Source organism: Anomalospiza imberbis, chromosome 18 (assembly GCF_031753505.1).
Source record: "Anomalospiza imberbis isolate Cuckoo-Finch-1a 21T00152 chromosome 18, ASM3175350v1, whole genome shotgun sequence".
NCBI classification, from domain to species: Eukaryota; Metazoa; Chordata; class Aves; order Passeriformes; family Viduidae; genus Anomalospiza; species Anomalospiza imberbis.
In genome coordinates this window covers 4,093,634-4,113,822 of record NC_089698.1, presented here as the reverse complement: position 1 = coordinate 4,113,822, position 20,189 = coordinate 4,093,634, and the positions used below count along the sequence as shown (strand labels likewise).

Here is a 20,189-nt window from a genome sequence, read left to right as displayed (position 1 = left end):
GCGGGAGCGCTGGAGGCCGCGCTGTGGCTAGAACGATCAGTAAATGAATAAACGGTGGAAACGGCCTTTCGGTCGCGCCAGGGTTTCCATCGCGACACACGGCGCGTGTGCGGCACGCGGCGCCACACTCAATATGGCGGGCGAGCGGCGCCGCGCACGCCACGGATCCTCCCGGAGGCCCCCTGATGGCCACACAGCGGGGTGCCCGCGGTGCTGCCTGCGCCACCGACCAGAAGACAAAGGGTCGCTCCGCGGCCGCACTCCGCGCAGCGCTGCCACGGTGCGCGGGCGAGTGCGGGGCGGGGCGAGCTGAGGATCCCGGTTCTTCCCGCCCGGTTCGGCCGGCGGTGGGGCGGAGCAGCGGGACGGGCGGTGCGGGGGCAGCCACGGCGGCCGGCGAAGCGCGGCGGGCGGCGAGCGGAGCTGCATAAGATGGCGGCGGCGGGAGCTGAGGCGGCGGCCGAGGAGGAGAAGCGGCTGCCGGAGGGAGACCCCGAGTCGGGCGGGGACTCGGACGATGAGGGCGACTCGGACTCGTCCGGGGACGGCGAGGATGAGGAGAAGGAGAACGAGGCCGAGATCCAGCGGCTGGAGGAGCAGGTGGGCCCGGCGGGGCAGCGGGTGTGGCGGGAACGGGGATAATCCGTGTCTGCCCCGGCGGTTTGGTGCTGGGAACTGTCAGGGTGTGAATTTCCGTGCTCCCTGTGGGTTTCTTCCAACTCGGGATATTCCGTGATTGTACGCCGTGAATGTTTGGAGTCTGAGATGGGAATTGACGAGCTTGGGATGTTTTTTTTTTTTTTGAAAGGGAAATTAGAGGGAAGTCCCGTTCGGCAGTTTGTGTTCATTGAGAAATGTGAGCCGGCCGCCCGCGGGTTTTATTGCCTGGAAAGACACGAAAGCACAGCTCTCCCTGAGCAGTGGCGGGACCCGAGGGAGCGGCCGGGGCTGTGCCTGGCCTTGGCTTAAATCTGAGCAAACTCTGCCTTGTCCGGCTCTGTGATCACACCACGAGAATTGTGTGAGTTGTTTTCTGACTTCTTCGCGTCCATCACTCAACACGGCTTTCTTTTTTTTTTTTTTTAATTTGTTCTTTAAAGCTTTCCATCAATGCTTTTGACTACAACTGTCACTTGGATCTGATCAAGCTGCTCCGGCAGGAGGGAGAGCTGGTGAAGCTCCGCAGAGCTCGGCAGAAGATGAGCGAGCTCTTCCCCCTCACTGAAGGTACAGAGCATCCTCTGCTCTCCCCAGGTGAAGCATCGCGCCTGCAAGATGCTTCAGCAGTGAAAGAAAATATTGAGGCCAATTTTCAGCACCCTCAGTCGGGGAATGTGATCCAGAGCTCAGCAAACTCCTGCTAAAAATTTCATAGGCAGCAAAGAAAATTAATTCCCTTTTGGTGGAAGTTGTGGGTGCTTGAAGTGGGGATTTCTCTTTTTACTCATAACTCAGAGGTGATGGAAATATTGCAGAGGCTGTGGGATTTTATTCTTGGAAAAGGGATGGTGAGGCCCTGGCAGAGGTTGCCCAGGGAAGCTGTGGCTGCCTTTGGATCCCTGGAAGTGCCCAAGGCCAGGTTGGACAGGGCTTGGATCAACCTGGGATGGCAGAAGGTGTCACTTCTGTGGCAGGGGGTGGAATGGGATGATTTTCTGAGTCCTGAGAAATTCCAACTTTTCCCTTTAATAAAAAGGTGCTTGTTTAGCACCAATTTAAAAGCTCTCTGCCCAACTTTTATTTGAAATTAATTAGGAATTGTGGAGGTTAAAATTCTTCTCTTTGCCTTATTCCTCTTCCTTTAATTTTTTTGCTAAAAGCTCAACAAGTGGACATAACTTATTATTTCTGAATGTTAATGATGTGTTGTAATTTTTTTTCCCTTCCAGAAATTTGGCTAGACTGGCTGAAGGATGAGATAAAAATGGCTTCAGAGATCTCTGAGAGAGAGAAGGTTTATGAGCTGTTTGAAAGAGCTGTCAAAGATTACATCTGTAAGTCATTCCAAAATGTTCTAAAGTGGTTTTTGTTGCATCCAGATTTGGCTTTGTAGGGAAGTCTGTTGCTTCTGTTATAAAGAAGAAATTGGGTCAAAATTTCAAATTAATTTCTAAAATCTGAATGTGAAGTGATGCAGGGGAAGGATGTGGTGTCTCGTCTCTCTGTTCCTCAGGAGATGCTGTAGCTTAAAGTTTTTGGGGATAAATGCCTGAGTTCTTTGGGAATTGGGGTAAAGAGCTGGAAAAATGAAGCCTGAGGAAGTGGAGGGAGTAGGGAGGTAAATCCCCCTCAAAAGCTGTGTACAGAATGTCACATCAGTGGCATTACCTGGTGCTGGTGATCCCTCAGGAAGAAGGAATGGAGGTGAAGAAGTGAGGAATTATCCTCTGGATCTGCTGGATTTCATTTGGGGTTTGGAGACACTTCTGGAGCCCAGGGCAGTCCCAACCTGGGGGCCCCTAAATGGAATTTGGTGTTGGTGGGAATGGTGCCAGGCACCCAGTGCTGTTCTCCCACCTCTCCTTCACCTGCAGGATTCAGCTGCTTCAGGAGTTACTGGTCAGGGAAGTTCAGGAGTTTGGAAGGAGGAGTAGGAGGAGCTGCTTTAATCTGAATTATTCCAGAGTGTGACAGCTCTGTGGTCCCAGTTCAGGAGACAGGAATTTGCTGTTCAGGCCTCTTGGTGCATCCCTGCTGTGGTTTGTGTGGCAGAGGTGACAGGCAGGGCCAGTCCCTGTCAGCAGAACCACAGGAGTGACACCAGTCAGAAGGAAACTGGGGCTGCTGCTGCTGAACCAACAGCATAAATACAATCCCCAAATATTTTAACTTTTTTGGATAAAAAAGAACATCGCCACGTGTTTTTCTATTTATATGCAGCACATGAGGCATTTGGGGGAAGCAGAGCTGCATTTCCTTGTTATTATTTTTGAAAAGATCAAATCACCTGCTTCTCTTAACCTTGTTTAGGTCCTGAAATTTGGCTGGAATATGCCCAGTATTCCATTGGAGGCATTGGGCAGGAAGGAGGCATCGAGAAGGTCCGGTCCATCTTCGAGCGGGCTCTGACGGCCGTGGGGCTGCACGTGACCAAGGGCACGGCCCTGTGGGAAGCCTACAGGGAATTTGAGAATGCCATCCTGGAAACAGCACAGGTGAGCCTATTCCCCTGGGCTCCCATCCCAAAAAAAGCTGTGGTGCAGCTCCTGGAGTCACCTGGAGCTGTCTCCTTCCTGTTGTGCCTCAGTTGTTTCTTCCCAGGTGTAGAAACCAGCCCTGTGCCCCAGGAAAACAGTTCTGTGGATTTGGCTGATAAAGTCATGGATTTGTGTTGCAGTAAAATCCTAAAATCATCTTAAATCCAGGAGCAAAGTTTGGCTCTGCTGCTGACTGAGGTGCCAAGAACAGCTTTAAATTGAAATGTTCCATTATTAAACAACGTTCTGTGGCTGTTTCTGCACAGAGTCAACCAAGTTTAAATTCCTAGACTGTTCAGCTTTTAACTCATTCGTTATTCCACAATTTGTGGAGGAGGGTATTTTATCCACAGACTTTTGGATGAGGGTGTTTTATCCCTGGAAAGTACAGTTTGAAATCTGCAAAAGTCACCTTTCCAAGATGGTCAGAATAGGAATATTTCCTTATTTTTGATAATTTGCTACATAAGAGATGGAAGTTTAAAGATGTCCCTGCTCATGGTGGCAGTGGGAACTATTTGGTCTTAAAAGGTCCTTTTCAACCCCTAACAAAGGAGTAACAGGAGGATGTTCTTTCATTCCCAAACATAATTCAGGCTGGAAGTTTTAGATCCTCTCCCCACACCCCAGGGATTTACTGAAACCCTCTTTGGCAGCACGGTGGGGTTGTGAAATGGCTCAGTCACCTGCTGCTTCCTTGTTCTCAGGTGATCATTTCCCTGTGCTTGTTTCAGCTTTCAGTCAGGAATGCTTTTCCCATTCATCCACCTTCCAAGGGGAGCAATTCCCAAGTTTTAGCTTTCCCAGCAGCGACTGAGATGCAGGTTGGCTCTGTGTGCCCTTCAAGGATCATGTATTCACTTGGATCTCAGTTCCCTCAGCTCATAAACAATTCCCTCTCATGTCCATCAGCTGGGGCTGGAGGGAATGGATTGAATTTCCCCGTTTTTTTTTTTTTTTTGCTTCCAGCCAGCTCCTGGCAGCATTCCATCCCCGGAGCAGCAGCAGGTGCTGTGCAGCCAGCTCGAGAAGATCCACACGCTCTTCCGGCGCCAGCTGGGGATCCCACTGCTGGGTAAGGGCTGGAATGCTGGGACAGAGGACCTGGAGCAGCTGGGTGATGCTCCAGGCATCAGGATTCTCCTGGCACAGACACACCAAGTGCAGCTGGAGGTCTTGTGCTCTCTTGGATGAGGCACAAATCCCTCTGGATCAGGAATGTTCTGCGTTGTTGGAACTTGGGTCAGTCAGCTGGTTGGGAGTTTGAGGATGTTGGAAGTGCAAGCAAGGAGCACAAAATGTGACTTAAAAATGAGGAGTTCAGCTGTGATTGCTGCATAAAACCCTTGGTAGGGAGTATCTGGTAGCTGGATTGTTGGAATTCTGCCTTCTCTAGTTCCTGCTTTAAGCTCCTTGAGTCGCTTTTCTTGCTCGTGGGAGAATATTAAGCACAGTTCTTCTGACTTCACTTCTATCTGGAAAGAATTTGGGTTATTTTTTCTCTAAAGCCTTGGGGAAAATTATGCCACTTTGGTTTTCTAATTCCAGCTGATCAGCTTTAATACAACTTGCCCTGAGTTTGTTATAGGACACTGTGTGAGATTAAATGTCTGAATCCTTTAAGAATGCAGCAGTGTGACAGTAAGAACCAAAAGAGGATAAAAATTTAAATATTTACTCAAAATAAATTATAAATACTGTATAAGTAAAAATAGGAATTTGTCTTAGAACTGAACATAGGTTGAAATCTGAATTTTTAGTTTCATAAGTGCATTATTGATGATATTTCATGTTTTAATAGACATGGAGGCTTCATATGCTGAATATGAGGAGTGGTCAGAAGAGCCCATTCCAGAAACAACAATAAAGAACTACAAAAAAGCTCTACAGCAGCTGGAGAAGTGTAAACCCTACGAGGAGGCACTGGTAATGCTGGCACTTACACCTTCCTTCAAAACTAAGAGGGAATTGCTTTGGGGTGACTTATTTTTTTTTCCAAATTTGTTATTTTTCTAGTCCCCAGCTGGGGGATTTTGTCAGCAGTGGGAATACTTACAATTATATACTGAGAATGCTGGAAACGATGGGGTGCATTGAGTGTGCCAGGCCACCCTTGGGTGCACACGAGGACTCTGGGTGTGTTTTCCAGGATTGGCTTAAGGGGAATAAACCCAGGATCTGACTGATTTCAGGCTCATTCAGAGGTGTATGGAAATCAGCTGCTGATAGACAAATTTCTTGTGTGAAATCTTGAACAAGAGCTGCTCTGAGGAACAGCTGAACTGTTGGAGTCTTGCTTTGTTGAAGAGTTTGATGTTGTGTCTCCTTGGTTGTTTTCCAGCTGGGTGCTGAAACCCCAAAGCTGGCAGAATACCAAGCTTACATTGATTTTGAAATGAAAGCAGGTGACCCAGCTCGGATTCAGTTGATCTATGAGAGAGCTTTGGCTGAGAACTGCCTTGTCCCAGACCTATGGGCACGCTACAACCAGTATTTGGTAAGGAAATAAACCCAGGAATGTTTGCAGATTTATTTTCCTGCCTTTATTTTGGTTTGTTTCTTTTTAATCTCAATTGCTGATAAACAGCCATTAAGTTCTACCTCAGTCCTGTCCTTTAATCTGTGAATCTTCCAGAAACTGATTTTCACCTCACCTTTGGTTTCCCCCTGTTTTCAGGGATGTGTTTATTCCTCTTGTGAGCATTCCTCACTTTTCTCTGCTCTAGCTGTGTTTTCTCTGCAGAATTGCAGGGTGTGGGCACTGGAGCAAACCCAGATGTTCAGCCTCTGTTTCCAGGGGGGTTTGTTAGTGCAGTTTGAAGCCGATGCTGAGCTCCAGAGGCAGGACAGAAGCTGGCTGGATTAAGGGAGCAGGGTTGACTCCCTGCAGGAGCTTATCCAGGCTCAGTTTTTCCATCATCTCTTTCTCTTCCCAGCTGGACACAGCAGGTTGCAGGTGGAACAACACCTCCACAAATAGGCTGGGTGTGCTTCTTCTTTGTATCCTTGACATTCTGGGAAACGGTTGGGAATTCACTCAATGCCTTTATTTATTTATTTGGCAGAAAACACCTCACTGGTAGTTCTTTCCTGCGTGTGTTCTGCCTCACTGGAAGGTGTTCACTGGGTTTTTAGGAATACAGAATTTAAAATACCCACCCGAGCTTTTTAAATATTAAATGAAAGTGCTGGGTTTTAGGTGTTGGCTCTTTATAAGCTGAGGTTTGTCTCGGGTGGTCTCTCTGGCTGACAGGAACTTCACTTTTCTTGTGTGATTCTTTCAGGACAGGCAGCTGAAGGTGAAGGAATTGGTTTTATCCGCTCACGACCGCGCTGTCAGGAACTGCCCCTGGACCGTTGGGCTGTGGATTAGGTACCTGCTGGCCATGGAGAGGCACAGGGTTGAGCACAGCATCATTTCTGGTGAGGAAAGAACTAGAAATTGCAGTTCAGAGCTGCTCTCTGCACTCCAGACAGCCTGGGACAAGCGGAACTTGCAGGATCTGTTCTCATCCTGCTGCTGCCACGGGCAGCAGGTCCTGCAAGGGCAGAGCTGCTTTGGTTGAGCAGCTTCACCCTGAGCAAGCAATGAACAGCTCGGAATGAACATTCCTGAATTTAGCTGCCTTTAAATTCACTTCCTAAACCAATTTATTGTGTAGGATTTCTTCTCCTGTCTTCCTAGAAACCAGTGGTGTTTGTGTAGATGTTTCTTTGTGTTATCACTGTAACTTGCTAATTTTAACAGTACATGGAAAGAAAAAACTGGTTTTTTTTCCCATATTTCTTTCAGAAATGTTTGAAAAAGCTCTGAATGCAGGTTTTATTCAAGCAACAGACTATGTAGAGATCTGGCAGGCTTACCTGGATTACCTGAGGAGAAGGGTGGATTTTACACAAGGTCTGTATGATAAATACAGAATAAATATCTGTACTATTTTCTTGGTAGTTCTTGGATATTACTTTCTTTAGAAAATGAACAGCATTTTCATCTTTCACAAAAAATATTTTCTGGCCAGCTAATGTCGATTAAAAAATAGGAATTTGGTTGGTTTGCTATTGCAAAAATGCCCTGCCTTGTATTTTTGATATCTGAATGTTCTTTCTTGTTTTTCCTGCAGACTCCAGTAAGGAGCTGGAGGAGCTGCGCTCTGCATTTGCACGAGCTGTGGAGTACTTGAAACAAGAAGTAGAAGAAAGTAAGTGAAATCATCCCAAGTATTGTTTTCTCCTCTTCATTTTTGTAAGATCAGTTCTCCATAAAATATTTGTCTTCAATAATATTGAACGTTTCAGAAAGCTGCAGATAAAGATTTCATCTCCATGTGGGACCTGTTTAATAAACATATTTTTGAGAGCCAAGTGTAATAAACAGCCCTTGTTTTTCTTCCTAGGGTTCAGTGAAAGTGGAGATCCATCCTGCACCATCATGCAGAACTGGGCAAGAGTTGAGGTGATGTTTCTCTCTGCTGTATTTAAATTGCTGAACCTGATAAAATGGATTTAAAATAAAATGTTTTAATATTCCAACCATGGAATGCAGTCCTTTCCCAATCCATTTCCCCTCTTCCCCTGCTCCTCTTCCTAAACACAAACCCAATTCTCAGTCTGATAAGTTATTAGGTACATTCATCAACAAGAAAAGGAAAAAAATTCAGAAACAGCTCTGTAATTTCTTTTATAATGACCAAAATCAAATGGACGTGGGAGCCAGAACAAAGACTAATGGGAGAGGTGGGCAGGGAAGGATTATTCAGTAGTAGGATTGTGTCAGGTGTTTATTTTGACCCCTGTAAGGCTCAGATGTATCTTGCTGGGTCTGTCTGCAGCATCTGTGGGTTTTTTTTGGTTTGGGATTAATGATGTTGAACAGGTAATCCTGAAGGATATTTTGGATGCTCCGTTGCAGGCCCGCTTGTGTAACAACATGCAGAAAGCCAGGGAACTCTGGGACAACATCATGACTAAAGGAAATGCCAAATATGCCAACATGTGGCTGGAATATTACAACCTGGAAAGGTAGTAATTAATTTTTTACTTTCCTCATCTTTGGGAGAAAACAGTTTAGAACAAATGTGTTTTGTTTGGGTTTACAAAACACCTTTGAGCTTCTTGGGACGGCTCTGCTGTGGCTTCCAGGAGTGTCGCAGCCGCTGGGGAAGGAGGGGGAATGTTTGCATGGCTGGAATTGTGTGTGCTTTGTCCCCTCAGTGTCCTGTCCCCTCCTGCAGGGCCCACGGGGACACCCAGCACTGCAGGAAGGCGCTGCACCGAGCAGTGCAGTGCACCAGCGACTACCCCGAGCACGTCTGCGAGGTGCTGCTCACCCTCGAGAGGATAGAAGGTACCTGGGCACTGCCAGGGGGTGACTAAGTGACAAAAGGTCACTGAGTGACGGGCAGGAGGTGATTAATGAACAGAAGGTAACTAAGTGACTGACAGAAGGTAGTTAATTACTGCATCTCTTAGCCTGGTTAGGCAGAGGTGGCACACAGGCTTTTGATCCTGTGTTTTGTGCTCCACTGAAGTCTCATTTTCACTGCTGTCAAGTCCACAGACAGCTCTTTTCTTCCTTGCTTTTCTGAAATCACTGGATTTTTCCATGCCTTTTCAGAGTCTTGCATTATTAATGAGAGGTTTCTGTTCTGCTTGGCTCTTGGGTTTTTTTTTTTTTACCTTGCAGGCTAGTTGTTATAAATAGAATTTTCATGTGTAATGTTAAATATGAACAGCAAGTGTTATGAACTCAGTGACTCTTATTTTTCCAGAGTTGTATCTTTGAATTATGAGAAAGCTAAATAAAAGGCTTTTAAAATTTATTTTAATTTTATTCTTTAGGAACACTGGAAGACTGGGATGCAGCTGTTCAGAAAACTGAGAACAGATTGGCTCGAGTGAATGAACAAAGAGCAAAGGTCAGAACCTTCTGTGATCTACCAAAGCATTTTATACACCTAAATTAAGTCCATGCTGCTCTGAATGTCACATTTTTAATGGGGCTTCCCCCCAGATAAGGCTGAAATGCCTTCAAGTCCTAGAACTATTGATTTTTTTACTTTAAAACTATGATTAACAACCTCTTGCTGCTTTTTATCTTTCTCCTTTTGCCTCTTGGATGGCCACAAGAGTGATGTGCCTTCAGGCAAGCTGTGAGAGCAAAGAATTGGGATGAGCTTTAAATGATGTCCCTGTTAGTGCTGGGGTTAGGAGAAAACCCTCTGGGCTCAGTGCTCTGGAAAATGCTCTGCAATCTGCAGCCAGTGTGGAAAAAAAAAGAAATAAATCTTCTGTGTTTTAGGCTGCTGAGAAAGAAGCTGCTCTGGCAAAGCAGGAAGAGGAGAGAGCTGAGCAGAGAAAGCAGGCAAGGGCAGAGAAGAAAGCTTCCAAAAAAGCCAAAAAAACCAAGACTGGGGACAAGCGCAAAGCAGATGAGGATGACGAGGGTGAATGGGGACAAGAAGGTAAAAATAAAATTAAATTGAAACTTCAGCGCTCTGGCAACAGGGTTATTGGTTGTCTTGTGGTAGAGGGAGCTGAGGAATTGCCAGCACTGGTGTCTTTCCAGGGCTGCTTTCTCCTGGGAAGTGTTCAGTGTGGGAGTGAAATGCAAACAAGGCTGAATGGTTTTATACCAAGAGAAAAACAGGTTCATAAGAACTTCCAGAGTTTTCTTGGGATTTCTTATTTTGAATATTGGGATTTTGGTTTTTTCTTCCTTAATTTTCCTTTAAAGTAGTTTTTCTGACTCATCCTATGATGCTGAGCCATGTGTCTAAATTGGGTTATTCAGAATTGTAGCAGCTTCTTGGAGGTGGGAACAGAAGACTTTAATAGGTTGTTGCCCCTGGGATTTTTGTGAGCTTTTAGATTTTTTTTTTTTTTTAATAAAGAACCATTAGACAAAGAAAAGAACATGATTCAGCAGCTGTCAGTTACGACTGGCTGAAAAAAGGAACAAATATTCCAGTTGCTTTCATCTAAAGCTGTCTTGGTGGAATAATCTGTTGTTATTTGTTCTTTAAAACCTGAGGCAGGTTTTTGTGTGGTGTCTTTAATACCTGTCATTGTATTTGTGCTTCCACTTGCCATTTCCAAGCGCCACTGTGGGAATGGAGGGCAGAGGAGCTTCAGTGGGGAGGGAAATGGGGTAATTTTTTGTAACATTTTTCAATTCTATCAGAGCTGCCCAGCAAGAGGCACAGGGGAGAGGGTGATGGAGTGCCACCTGAGGAGGACATGGAAGTGGAGACCGGGCTCTTTGGCAGAAGTGAAAAGCCAGATGGCCCAGCAGTCCCAAAGGAAAAGGCATCCACCAGCCGCAAGGACGTCCCCAAAGTATTCCACGACAGCAGCAAGGATAAAGTCACTGTGTTTGTCAGCAACCTCTCCTACACCATGGCAGAGCCCGAAGCCAAGCTGAGGGAGCTCTTTGGGAGCTGTGGGGAGGTCGTGGAGATCCGAGCAGTGTTCAACAACAAGGGCACCTTCCGGGGCTACTGCTACGTGCAGTTCAGGGAGGAGGAGGCTGCTCGGCAGGCCCTGGCCTTGGATCGCACGGCCGTGGAGGGCAGGCCCATGTTTGTGTCTCCTTGTGTTGACAAGAACAAGAATCCTGACTTTAAGGTAACGTTTTGATGGTTCCTGTTGGACAGTGGATGTGGGGAAGGGAGTTGGTGTAATCTGTTGTGTCCAATTCATGTCATGCTTCTTTAAACTCTTTTTTGGGATTTTTTGCATCTTCTGTTACTTTGTCAGGCACCAGGATTGTCATAGTTTACTCAAGAATGGCAGAAATCTGCTGACCTGAGCAGTTTAGTGGTGGGGCCTATCCAGGTTCAACTTCTGAAGAGCTTTCTTGGTCAGCATTTGTTTCCCAGTCCCCTGGCTGGGGATCTTCTGTACCAGAGCTGAGTTGTGTAGTTGTGGATTTCTGCATTCTGGAGCTCCTGCACAGAAAAATTCAATGTTCCCATAGGGACAGCTGAGCAAGAAGGCAAATATTATAAATACATTATTAGAGGAATTGGGCTCTGATCCTTCTGGATCCCTTCCAGCTCGGGATATTGTGTGATTCTCAGTGTCTGCCCTCATTGGGAAGGGGTTTAGTAGCATTTAGCTGCAAGTCCTTGGTGTTTATATGCAAATATCTTCCAAAGCACTGCTCATGGCTTTGAGGCAGTTTTGGATCCCACAAACAGGAATTACTTTTGGGGTGTGGAATTGAAATCCTTGGAATTTCTGGCTGGTTTGTGAACCAACATCTTTTTTATTCCTCCAGGTGTTTAGGTACAGCACTACCCTGGAGAAACACAAACTCTTTATATCTGGTTTGCCATTTTCGTGCACTAAGGAAGAGCTGGAGGAGGTGTGTAAAGCCCATGGGAATGTGAAGGACATTCGACTGGTCACCAACAGAGCTGGAAAACCCAAGGTGGGCATGCTTAACACACTCCTAGTTTTAAAGAATCCTTCAAAAAGAAGCTTGTCATGGAGTCTGAAGACAAAAAAGTTGGGTTGATTAAGTTGCCAGTGTGGTGTTGTATTAATACTTGTGGAAGAGCTTGGATTTATACAGCCCAGTGTGCCTTTGTGCAGAAAACCAAAGGAATTTTTCCAAAATACTTCTTATTTTGGAATAAGAAGTATAAGAAAAATGGGATGGAGGGGAAAATATTTACAGCACTTTCAGTATAGTGAAAACAGGCAACTCTGTAAAGGTTTGTTTTTTAAATAACTGGCTAAATGAGGTTTACCTGGTGCAACCAATTCCCCTCCTCCTTTCCTCAGTTTCCTGAGGCTTTTGTTCCTAACATCAGCTGCAGGAAGGGATTTGCCAGTGAGAAGTGAGCCCCCCTCTCTGGCAGGGCTCATGATTTCCATCCCTGAATAAATGACTCCTTGTTTAAATAAGGGATTCTGAACCAGTTGCTAGTCTGCCAAAACTCTGTCACATGGGCTCTGTCTGTGTGGTAGGTGCTGTCTGCAGGGACATCTTGGGAGTGGTGTTCGTGGATTTAAATTGGGTTTTCTTGCCCTTTTCATCATGTCAGGTGAAGTTCCTGTAGTGTGCACACCTTGTAATGCGTGCTCTTGGGAACCTCAGCTCTTGTTCTGAGCTTAGTTTGAGCTGGGGTTATGTGCAAACCACAAAATAATGTATTTTGGGAAAGTTATGTAAAACCTGATGCCTCTCTGAAACGGGATAATCCAAAAAATGCCGCTTAAGGCTTTGAATGTCATTTAGAAGAGTAACAGCAGGGAGAGGTGATGCCCTTCCCTGTGTGAGCCTGCTGTGGTACTTCATTATATTTACTTTAACAGTATTTTTGGAGTGGTTCTTTCCTTTTTTAATAATTTTTCCACACATGAGGGCATCAGGAGTGAGAGACAAGAAATACAGGTTTATAAGGAGAACGATGATTGGGAGTGATGAACATTGGGACTGAGCCATGTTGAGTTTCCCTCATTTACAAATTCCTCATCAGCCGTTACAGAAGCACTAAAACCTAATGTAGCTTCTTTCTTTTCTTAATTTAGGGCCTGGCTTATGTGGAATATGAGAATGAAGCCCAGGCCTCACAGGCTGTGCTGAGGATGGATGGGCTGACAGTGAAGGACCACGTCATCAAGGTGATGATCAGCAACCCCCCGCTCCGGAAGCTTCCGGACCGGCCCGAGCCCGGCAGAGCCTCCCTGCCCCCGACACCACGGCAGATCTATGGAGCGTGAGTGAGGGAGGGCTTGAGGGAGGGGTGCCTGGCACTGCCTGGAAAGGAAATACTGTGTTTCTTTATATGCTAAAGTTGAGGAATCTTAGCTGGAATATGCTGGTTTAGAAAAAGGAGGGAGAGGGATTTTTTTTATATGGGCAAGGGGGAAGGGCTTCCCGCTGCCAGAGGGGCAGGGTTAGATGGGATATTGGGAAGGAATCCATCCCTGTGAAGGTGGGGAGGCCCTGGCATACATTACCCAGAGAAGCTGTTGCTGCTCCTGGATCCTTGGAAGTGTCCAAGGCTGGGTTGGATGGAGCTTGGAGCAACCTGGGGTGGTGGAAGGTGCCCCTGCCCATGGCAGGGGGTGTAACTGGGTGATCTTCAAGGCTTCTTCCAACCCAAATCAGTGTAGGATCCTGTGAATCTGAAAGAATTTTTAAAAGGTACTGCACCATAAAAAATGGGGTTTTAGACTGATGAGGAAAAGCAAATTTTTTTCTTTATCAACAGAAACAGTTCTGTAGCAACAAGAGGATCAGGCACTGGCCATGCCTTTGGATCTGATGTTGGCACTGATTCCTAATAACCTCCACATCCTCTCCCTCTGGAGAAGCAGCCATTGTTCCTAGTGAACACCGAAGCTGCTCCTGCATTTTTTAGTGTTCCTGTATTGGATGAGCCCCTGTGGAAAAACAGAACTTCAACCCTGGGGACTGTAGGGCAGTTGTTGTCTGCCAGAACTCAGGGGTGCTTCAAAGACACCCATGGAAAGCTTTATTTATCCCTGAAACAAATGACAGGAATTATATTGAAATGTGCATTCCTCATAGCAAACAAGTCTTTGTTGTTCCCCCAAGCTAAAAGAGTGTGTTTTAATGGGAATTTTTTTCCCTTCCAGGCGAGGGAAGGGAAGGACACAGCTCTCCATGATGCCCCGGGCGCTGCAGCGTCAGAGCAACCCCGTGGCCAAGGCTGAGAATGGGATGGTCCAGAACTCACCAGCAGCATCCTCTGACCCCCCTGCAGAGCCTAAAAAGATGTCCAATGCTGATTTTGCCAAGATGCTCCTGAAAAAGTGAGCGAGGAGTGTGCACTCAGCGGGTCTGGTCCAATGTGAAATGCCTTTCTGGAAGCCATGTTGTGTCCTTAAGCTTTGCAAGGAGAGAACGCCTGTCCCAATCCCGTGTAAATACTGAACTGCTGCGTTCCTCGGGATCAGTGGAGGATGGCACAAATCCAGGTGGTGGTTTTGTTATTTTTTTTTTCTCTAAGAGCAAAGAGTTACACTTTTGTTCTGGTGAAATGGCGTTAATGTGATCCCTCATATTGAGGGTAACGAGGGGGGAAGTATTTCCTGCACAGCTCAGATGCCACATGGAGTTCTTGGAGTACTTTCCACCAATTTTCTCTTTCATTGACAAATGAGATGCCATGGGAGGACCTCAGCAAGCTCCACTGGTCAGCTCAGATTGGGATTGCAGACATTCTCTCTGCCAACAGCCCCATTCTTCACCCAAACCCATGCACGCAGGGACTGTCGTCTCCTTCCATGCAGAATCCAACAGCAGATGCTCCAACTTCACCACAATGGCCTCTTTTAGTATTGGGAGAGTTTCTATACATATGTGTGTATATGTAGATACACAGATATACATAGATATGTATCCAGTTCCTGTTCTGTTCCAGTTGACCTGTTTTTTATATGGTGTATTTGTAAAGGACATTGAGATGATTCTTTTTAAGCGTCAGGAGCTGATCCTTAGGTGGTAATTTTTGTTTCCCATGAAGCTGGACGTGCTATTGCTGAGGACCAGGTTTTTTAGTTGTTTTTTTGGTTGTTTTTCCTAGCTAGCTCATGTCTTTTTGCAGGTGGTTTCTGTATGGTTTTGTACAACTGTGAAGTGCAAGCTGACGTTTCTCGGTTTATTAAACTCAAGTTCTCAAAGGTTTTCTATAAATACTGTTGCTTTTGTTTAAATGTGGGTGTTGGAACTGCACTTCTCCTCTGGCAGCTGGGTGATAGTGATGTACCTCACCTCTCAGGTGTGCTCAGTGTCCCTCAGGCCTTGAAGCAGCTCTGAATATTCTGTTTGCTCTGAATATCCTGAAATCACTTCAGTCATCACCTCAGACTTTCCAACAGTATTGTGTGATCTTGGATAGAAACATCCCTGCTTGTCAACTACCCTGGAAGTCACCACCCAGAGGGGTGGATGTGAGGGGGGACCCCAGTGCTGAGTTCACTTGGACCACACGAACACTGCTGCAAATAAACACTATTTTCTGTGCTGATTTCACTTGGCTTTACTTTGAAACGATGACTCTGCTCACGTTGTCACATGGCTGAGGGAACCAAGATCTCTCCCATGGCTTCTCCTCCTCCATAACCACTTAGTTCACTACAGCCAAGTGTGCTCTGAAAACAGCCTCTCCCAAAGCAAGACTTTCATATTAAAATAGTTTATTAATCTGTTACTAAAATAACATTTCCCCCTACCCCCCCCAGAGCTCTAAAGTGCATTATTTATATTCAGCTTGCACTACAAAAATAACATGCTTTGTAAGGACAGGACACCTTTCCTCCTGTATTGTCTGCTTTCCCTGGCAGCAGTGCTCAGAGAACTCCCAGTCTCATCCTGGTTTCTGCTTCTCTAAAACATGTCCTAAACTCCCTTGTCAGGTAAGAGACAGTTAGAAGAGAAGAAAACTAAGTCTAGGACAGCCTGGCAGCTTTTGTCAAGGGGTTAAATGCTCTAAAGTGGGATTTTAAATGGAAGTTTGGTGAGCTTGGAGGTGCTGGGGTCAATGATGCTGTTACACACCTGGCAGGTTTGGGGTAGGGAGATCTCTGTGTACTTTTACCTTAAAAACCAAGGAAAAAGTGATTCTTTGAACTGCTCAGCAGCTCCGGGCACTGCACTGCCCCTGCAGCAAACAGAGGCCTCGAGTGATTCCTGACATATTTACCAAAATAATGACATGACCAGTGATGAATTGTGAAAGTTCCCTTACCTAGACTAAAGAAACTGAAGTTTTTTGGCAAACTTCCTGTACAGATTCTTCCCAAATTGGCACAACTGCTGTCTCCTGGCTCTGCCTGATGACCTTTTCTGCCCACAGTTCTGCAGACAAGCTCTTTCCATCCCCTCCACTGAAATGTCTAAGGACAGTTGTGCTTTCCCAGGGCTCCTCTTGGCTGAGGTTTTCTGAGTCCTTCTCCCTCAAGTAAGTCAGAGATTTTCTCCTCTTGTTCCACTCCTATCACCTGTAATCCCAAACCAAACACTTCCCACTAGTACAAAACTCACCCCAGGAAAGGCAGCTGAAAGTAAACGTGCAAAGTGCCACAGAAACAGAATTGGGAGGGGAGAGATGCCTTTGGGCTGGAGTTCAGCCTCCTTCCTGCTCAGTACCTGTGTGATTGACACCAAAGTGTCTGGTGCACACAGCTGGGAGAGTGCTGTTCCTTCACGGATGTGTTTTGGAGCTAAAGGGAAGAGGCCACACAAAACCAACGCAGTTTAGATTTTGCTAAAGTCAGACAGTAGAGCTGACTGCCTGGGTGAAGGGTTGTGATTGAAGCAGCTCCTCAAAGCTTGGTTTTAAGGAGAAATTCAATTTTAGTTCATCTTTTTGAGCCCTCGGACATCTCTCCCCCCTTCCTTCCAGTGCACAGCCACCATCCCCAGTTCCATTTGGCATCATGTATATAAATAAATTATATTAATTTAATCAAATGTAAGACACTTTAAATAAACAAAATGCTCAAGTGACACCTCCTGTCCAGTCATTTCCCAGCAGGAACACTGAGTGGCTTGGAGGTCTGCTCTCCCTCTGCTTCACCAGCTCCTGAGTTTGCCCAAAACCCTCAAGTCTTGACGGGGATGGTTTGTTTGCAGCCGGTGGTGCCGCCCGCCTCGGGCAGGCCCACGGAGTACTCGGTGGTGGCGATGAGCAGCATGTCCAGCGTGGTCTCGGTGCACTTGGCGATGAAGCGGATGAAGGGCCGCACGTCGCCCTCATTGGCCACCTCCAGGACGTGGTAATACTCCGCCCGCTGCTCCTTGCGGATGGTGATGGGCGGATACCCCGCCTGCATCAGGATCAGGTTCATCAGCAGCCGCGAGGTGCGGCCGTTGCCGTCCACGAAGGGGTGGATGTAAACCAGCTTGTAGTGCGCCAGCGCCGCGAACTCCACGGGGTGCAGGCTCATGGCGTCCTCCGAGTTCATCCACTGCACGAACTCCTCCATCTGCTTCTCCACGTCCTGCGGGTGGGGCGGGATGTGATGGCCCACGAAGACCTGCGTGGCGCGGAACCGCCCGGCCTCCACGGGGTCGGCGTAGCCCAGCACGCGCCGGTGGATGTCCAGGATGTCCCTGCTGGTGACGGAGCCGATGCGCGACACCAGCGTGGTGTTGACGAACTTGAGGGCCGCGTGCATGCCGATCACTTCGTTCTGCTCCGCCAGGCTCTTCCCGGGAACGGCGTACCTGGTCTCGATGATGTGCCGGATCTCGGACAGCGTCAGCGTGTTCCCCTCGATGGCCACCGTATGGTAGATGTGGTGGTAGTAGGATTCCTCCATCACCCGGCGCAGGGCGGAATTCCCTTTGGGAATGGCCATCACCTTCTTGACCTTGCTGTCGATGATGCTGAAGTACCTCTGGTCAATCTCCTCCACCAAGGGCAGCGTCCGGCCCCGGTTGCTCAGAGCCTTCTCGTTGTGGGGGGAGATGGTCAGAGCTTTGGAGTACAGATAGTCGGCCTGGAGGATGTCCTTTTCCTCCTCAGAAAAGATCCCAAACTCGTTCAGGGCGTCCACGTAATCCGGGTCCATTTTGAGGGCGTACAGGAAGAGTTTGTGGGCCTTCTCCCGCTTCCCTTGGCGCTTCATCTCTAGGGCTTGATTCAGAGCTGCTCTGGCTTCCAACTTCACCTCTGGAATGAAATGGTAACAGATAAAGGGCAGTGAGTTTTACTGGAAACCTCTGGAAATCTGGATTCCATGATCCTTCCAACTCAGGATATTATTCTATGACTGTTCACTGATACAAAAATTGAACAAAACCAGTCTCAAAGAACTGGAATAGAATTTGTGTTCCAGCTTTTAATCCCAGAGGTTTATGCCACGTTTCCAGGCTGAGTATGAGGCAGCAGAGCCACTCCTGGCAGCAAGTGTGGGGAGGCAGGACCAGTGGGCAGCAGGCTCAAGGTGGCCACAGGTGGCCACCAAACTGCTTCATGTGGGAGGAAACAGTGTTTTAACAGCGTTCCCTTGGCATTCTTTTAGGTGAAATTATAACGTTAGCGGTTTTTTGTTGGCTGCCAACAGCACTTCTGTTTTTCCACTGAACTATCCAACATTCTCCCAGCAGTAAAAGATTTAATGCAAACAAAGATACAGTGCTGGTATCATAATAATTCCTTTAAGTGTTTTCCAAATTAATGTCCTGGCTGATACTGGCCACAGCCACAGCCTGACATTGCCTGAAAGGCTGTTCTGTGCCAGGATTTGGGGATTAACGCTGTGTAGCCCAGATGTCTGTGCATTAAACCACCCTTCAGTGTTCCAGTTGCCTCCACACAAGTTACTAGTACAGCAAACACGAGGAGAAACTCTGGAGAGACGGAGCAATGCCAGCACAGGGCCCTGGAATGCAGTCAAGGAGCTGGTGAGGGCCTGCCTGACCTCGGGGGCATTTACAGCCCGTGTTAATTGCAGTTAATTACCATCAGGGTACAGTGTCACTCCCAGCAGGGGTACAGGACATGGCCAGGAAGGGGGTGAAGATCTCTGGCTTGCAAGGACCCTCTGGAAATCACCCACTCCAAGCCCCTGCCGAGGCAGGGACACATGGAGCAGGAAGGGGTCCAGGTGGGTTTGGAATGTCTCCATGGAGGGAGATTCCACGACTCCATGGGCAGCTGTCCCTCATGGAAAGAGGTTCCTCCTCATGCTGAGGTGGAACTTGTGTTTTAGTTTACTGCTCCTTGTTGCCACTGAGCACAGCCTGGCACCATCCTCTGCACCACCTCCCCTGGAGATGTTTGTACGGATTGCTGAGATTCCCTCCTCCTGGTCTGGAGCCTTCCCTTCTCCAGACCGACCAGGCCCAGCTCCCGCAGTCTCTCCTCATCACAAAGATGCTCCAGACCCCCAAATCACCTCTGTGGCCTCTGCTGGACCCTCCCCAGCAGCTCCTTGACCTGAGGAACTCAGCTGTGCCCACCCAGCACCTCTCACCTGGGGATGCTTTTCCCTTCAGCACCAGCAGCTCCAGCCCCTTGGAGGTGACGCTCAGCTCCGTGCTCTGTCCCGTGAGCCTGCTGATTCCCGAGGAGCCCAGTTTGCTCCTCAGCAAGGACAAGCCCTTGAGCACAGCGTGGCACTGGTTGTCCACGGCGGCCAGCGGCAGCAGCAGCATCACCAGGGAGCTCAGCAGCAGCACCAGCACGGCCGCCCAGCGGACACGGAGCCACAGGGACACCCACTGGAGCTCGGGATCGGTCGCCATCGCCACGAGATTCATCCTGCTTCCAGCACGGCCGCCTGGAGCATCTCCCGTGCCACTGCTCCCACCTGGGAACCACACAGCTTTAGCCAGAGCGCCGTGTCGGGGTAAGGGTGGCTCTGAGTGATGTGCTCTGGCTGTGTCACAGCGACTGGGGGCTGTCCCTGCCACCCCCGAGCACCGCATGGGATCTGCTGAGCACTCCTGTGACAGCAGCAGCAGGACGAGCCATGGATGCCCGGGAGCAGCGTGGGCACCGGGCTCTGCCAGCCGGTTCCGCGGGGATCACGGAGCTTCCCGTCCGCCCCCCACCCTCCCCCAGGCTTGTGACCCTCCACCGAGCCAGAGGTCCGTGCACCGCTCTGGAATCCCTCCCCACGCTCCGCTTCTCCTTCAGCCACCGCTCCCTCCCCAGGGCTCCTTCCTCGAGCCTGGACGCCGGCCGGAATCCCCCCCAGCACCCCGGCTCCCGCCGGCTCCTCTCTGCCCGGTACCCCCGGTGCACCCCAGCCCTTCCCCCACATCCCCTCTGCCCAAGACCTCCGGTGCTGTCCTGGCCCCCGGCCGGGGTCCCGGTTCCCCCGTGTCCCCCCGGTTCCCCCGTGTCCCCCCGGTCCCCCCGGTCCCCCCTCACCTTTGCCGCCTCCCGGTGCCGCCCGCTGCCGGCTCCCGCAGCCCCGCCCCCCGGCCCCGCCCCCGCGCGCTGCCATTGGCTGAGCCCCTCCCACGCTCCTCTCCCATTGGCTGCCGCTGCGGACGCGTCT

General features: G+C 48.4%; 2 protein-coding genes across 2 annotated transcripts; one reads left to right on the top strand and one right to left on the bottom strand.

Moving 5' to 3' along the window:
* Positions 1–63: 63 nt before the first annotated feature.
* SART3 (spliceosome associated factor 3, U4/U6 recycling protein) lies at positions 64–14,868 on the top strand. Its single transcript, XM_068208604.1, has 19 exons — positions 64–600; positions 1,101–1,227; positions 1,890–1,994; positions 2,971–3,155; positions 4,167–4,272; positions 4,999–5,123; positions 5,539–5,694; positions 6,482–6,620; positions 6,991–7,098; positions 7,319–7,396; positions 7,592–7,650; positions 8,107–8,216; positions 8,429–8,541; positions 9,036–9,112; positions 9,496–9,658; positions 10,378–10,820; positions 11,476–11,628; positions 12,735–12,922; positions 13,809–14,868. Exons 1-19 carry the CDS (start codon positions 433–435, stop codon positions 13,987–13,989), a joined length of 2,784 nt encoding a protein of 927 aa, XP_068064705.1. The 5' UTR covers positions 64–432; the 3' UTR covers positions 13,990–14,868.
* On the bottom strand, positions 14,158–20,150 carry FICD (FIC domain protein adenylyltransferase). The gene is made up of 3 exons (XM_068208609.1): positions 20,060–20,150; positions 19,158–19,493; positions 14,158–17,851 (listed from the first exon to the last, which is right to left on the bottom strand). The coding sequence occupies exons 1-3, from the start codon at positions 20,133–20,135 to the stop codon at positions 16,779–16,781; spliced, it is 1,485 nt and encodes a 494-aa protein (XP_068064710.1). The 5' UTR covers positions 20,136–20,150; the 3' UTR covers positions 14,158–16,778.
* Positions 20,151–20,189: the final 39 nt, after the last annotated feature.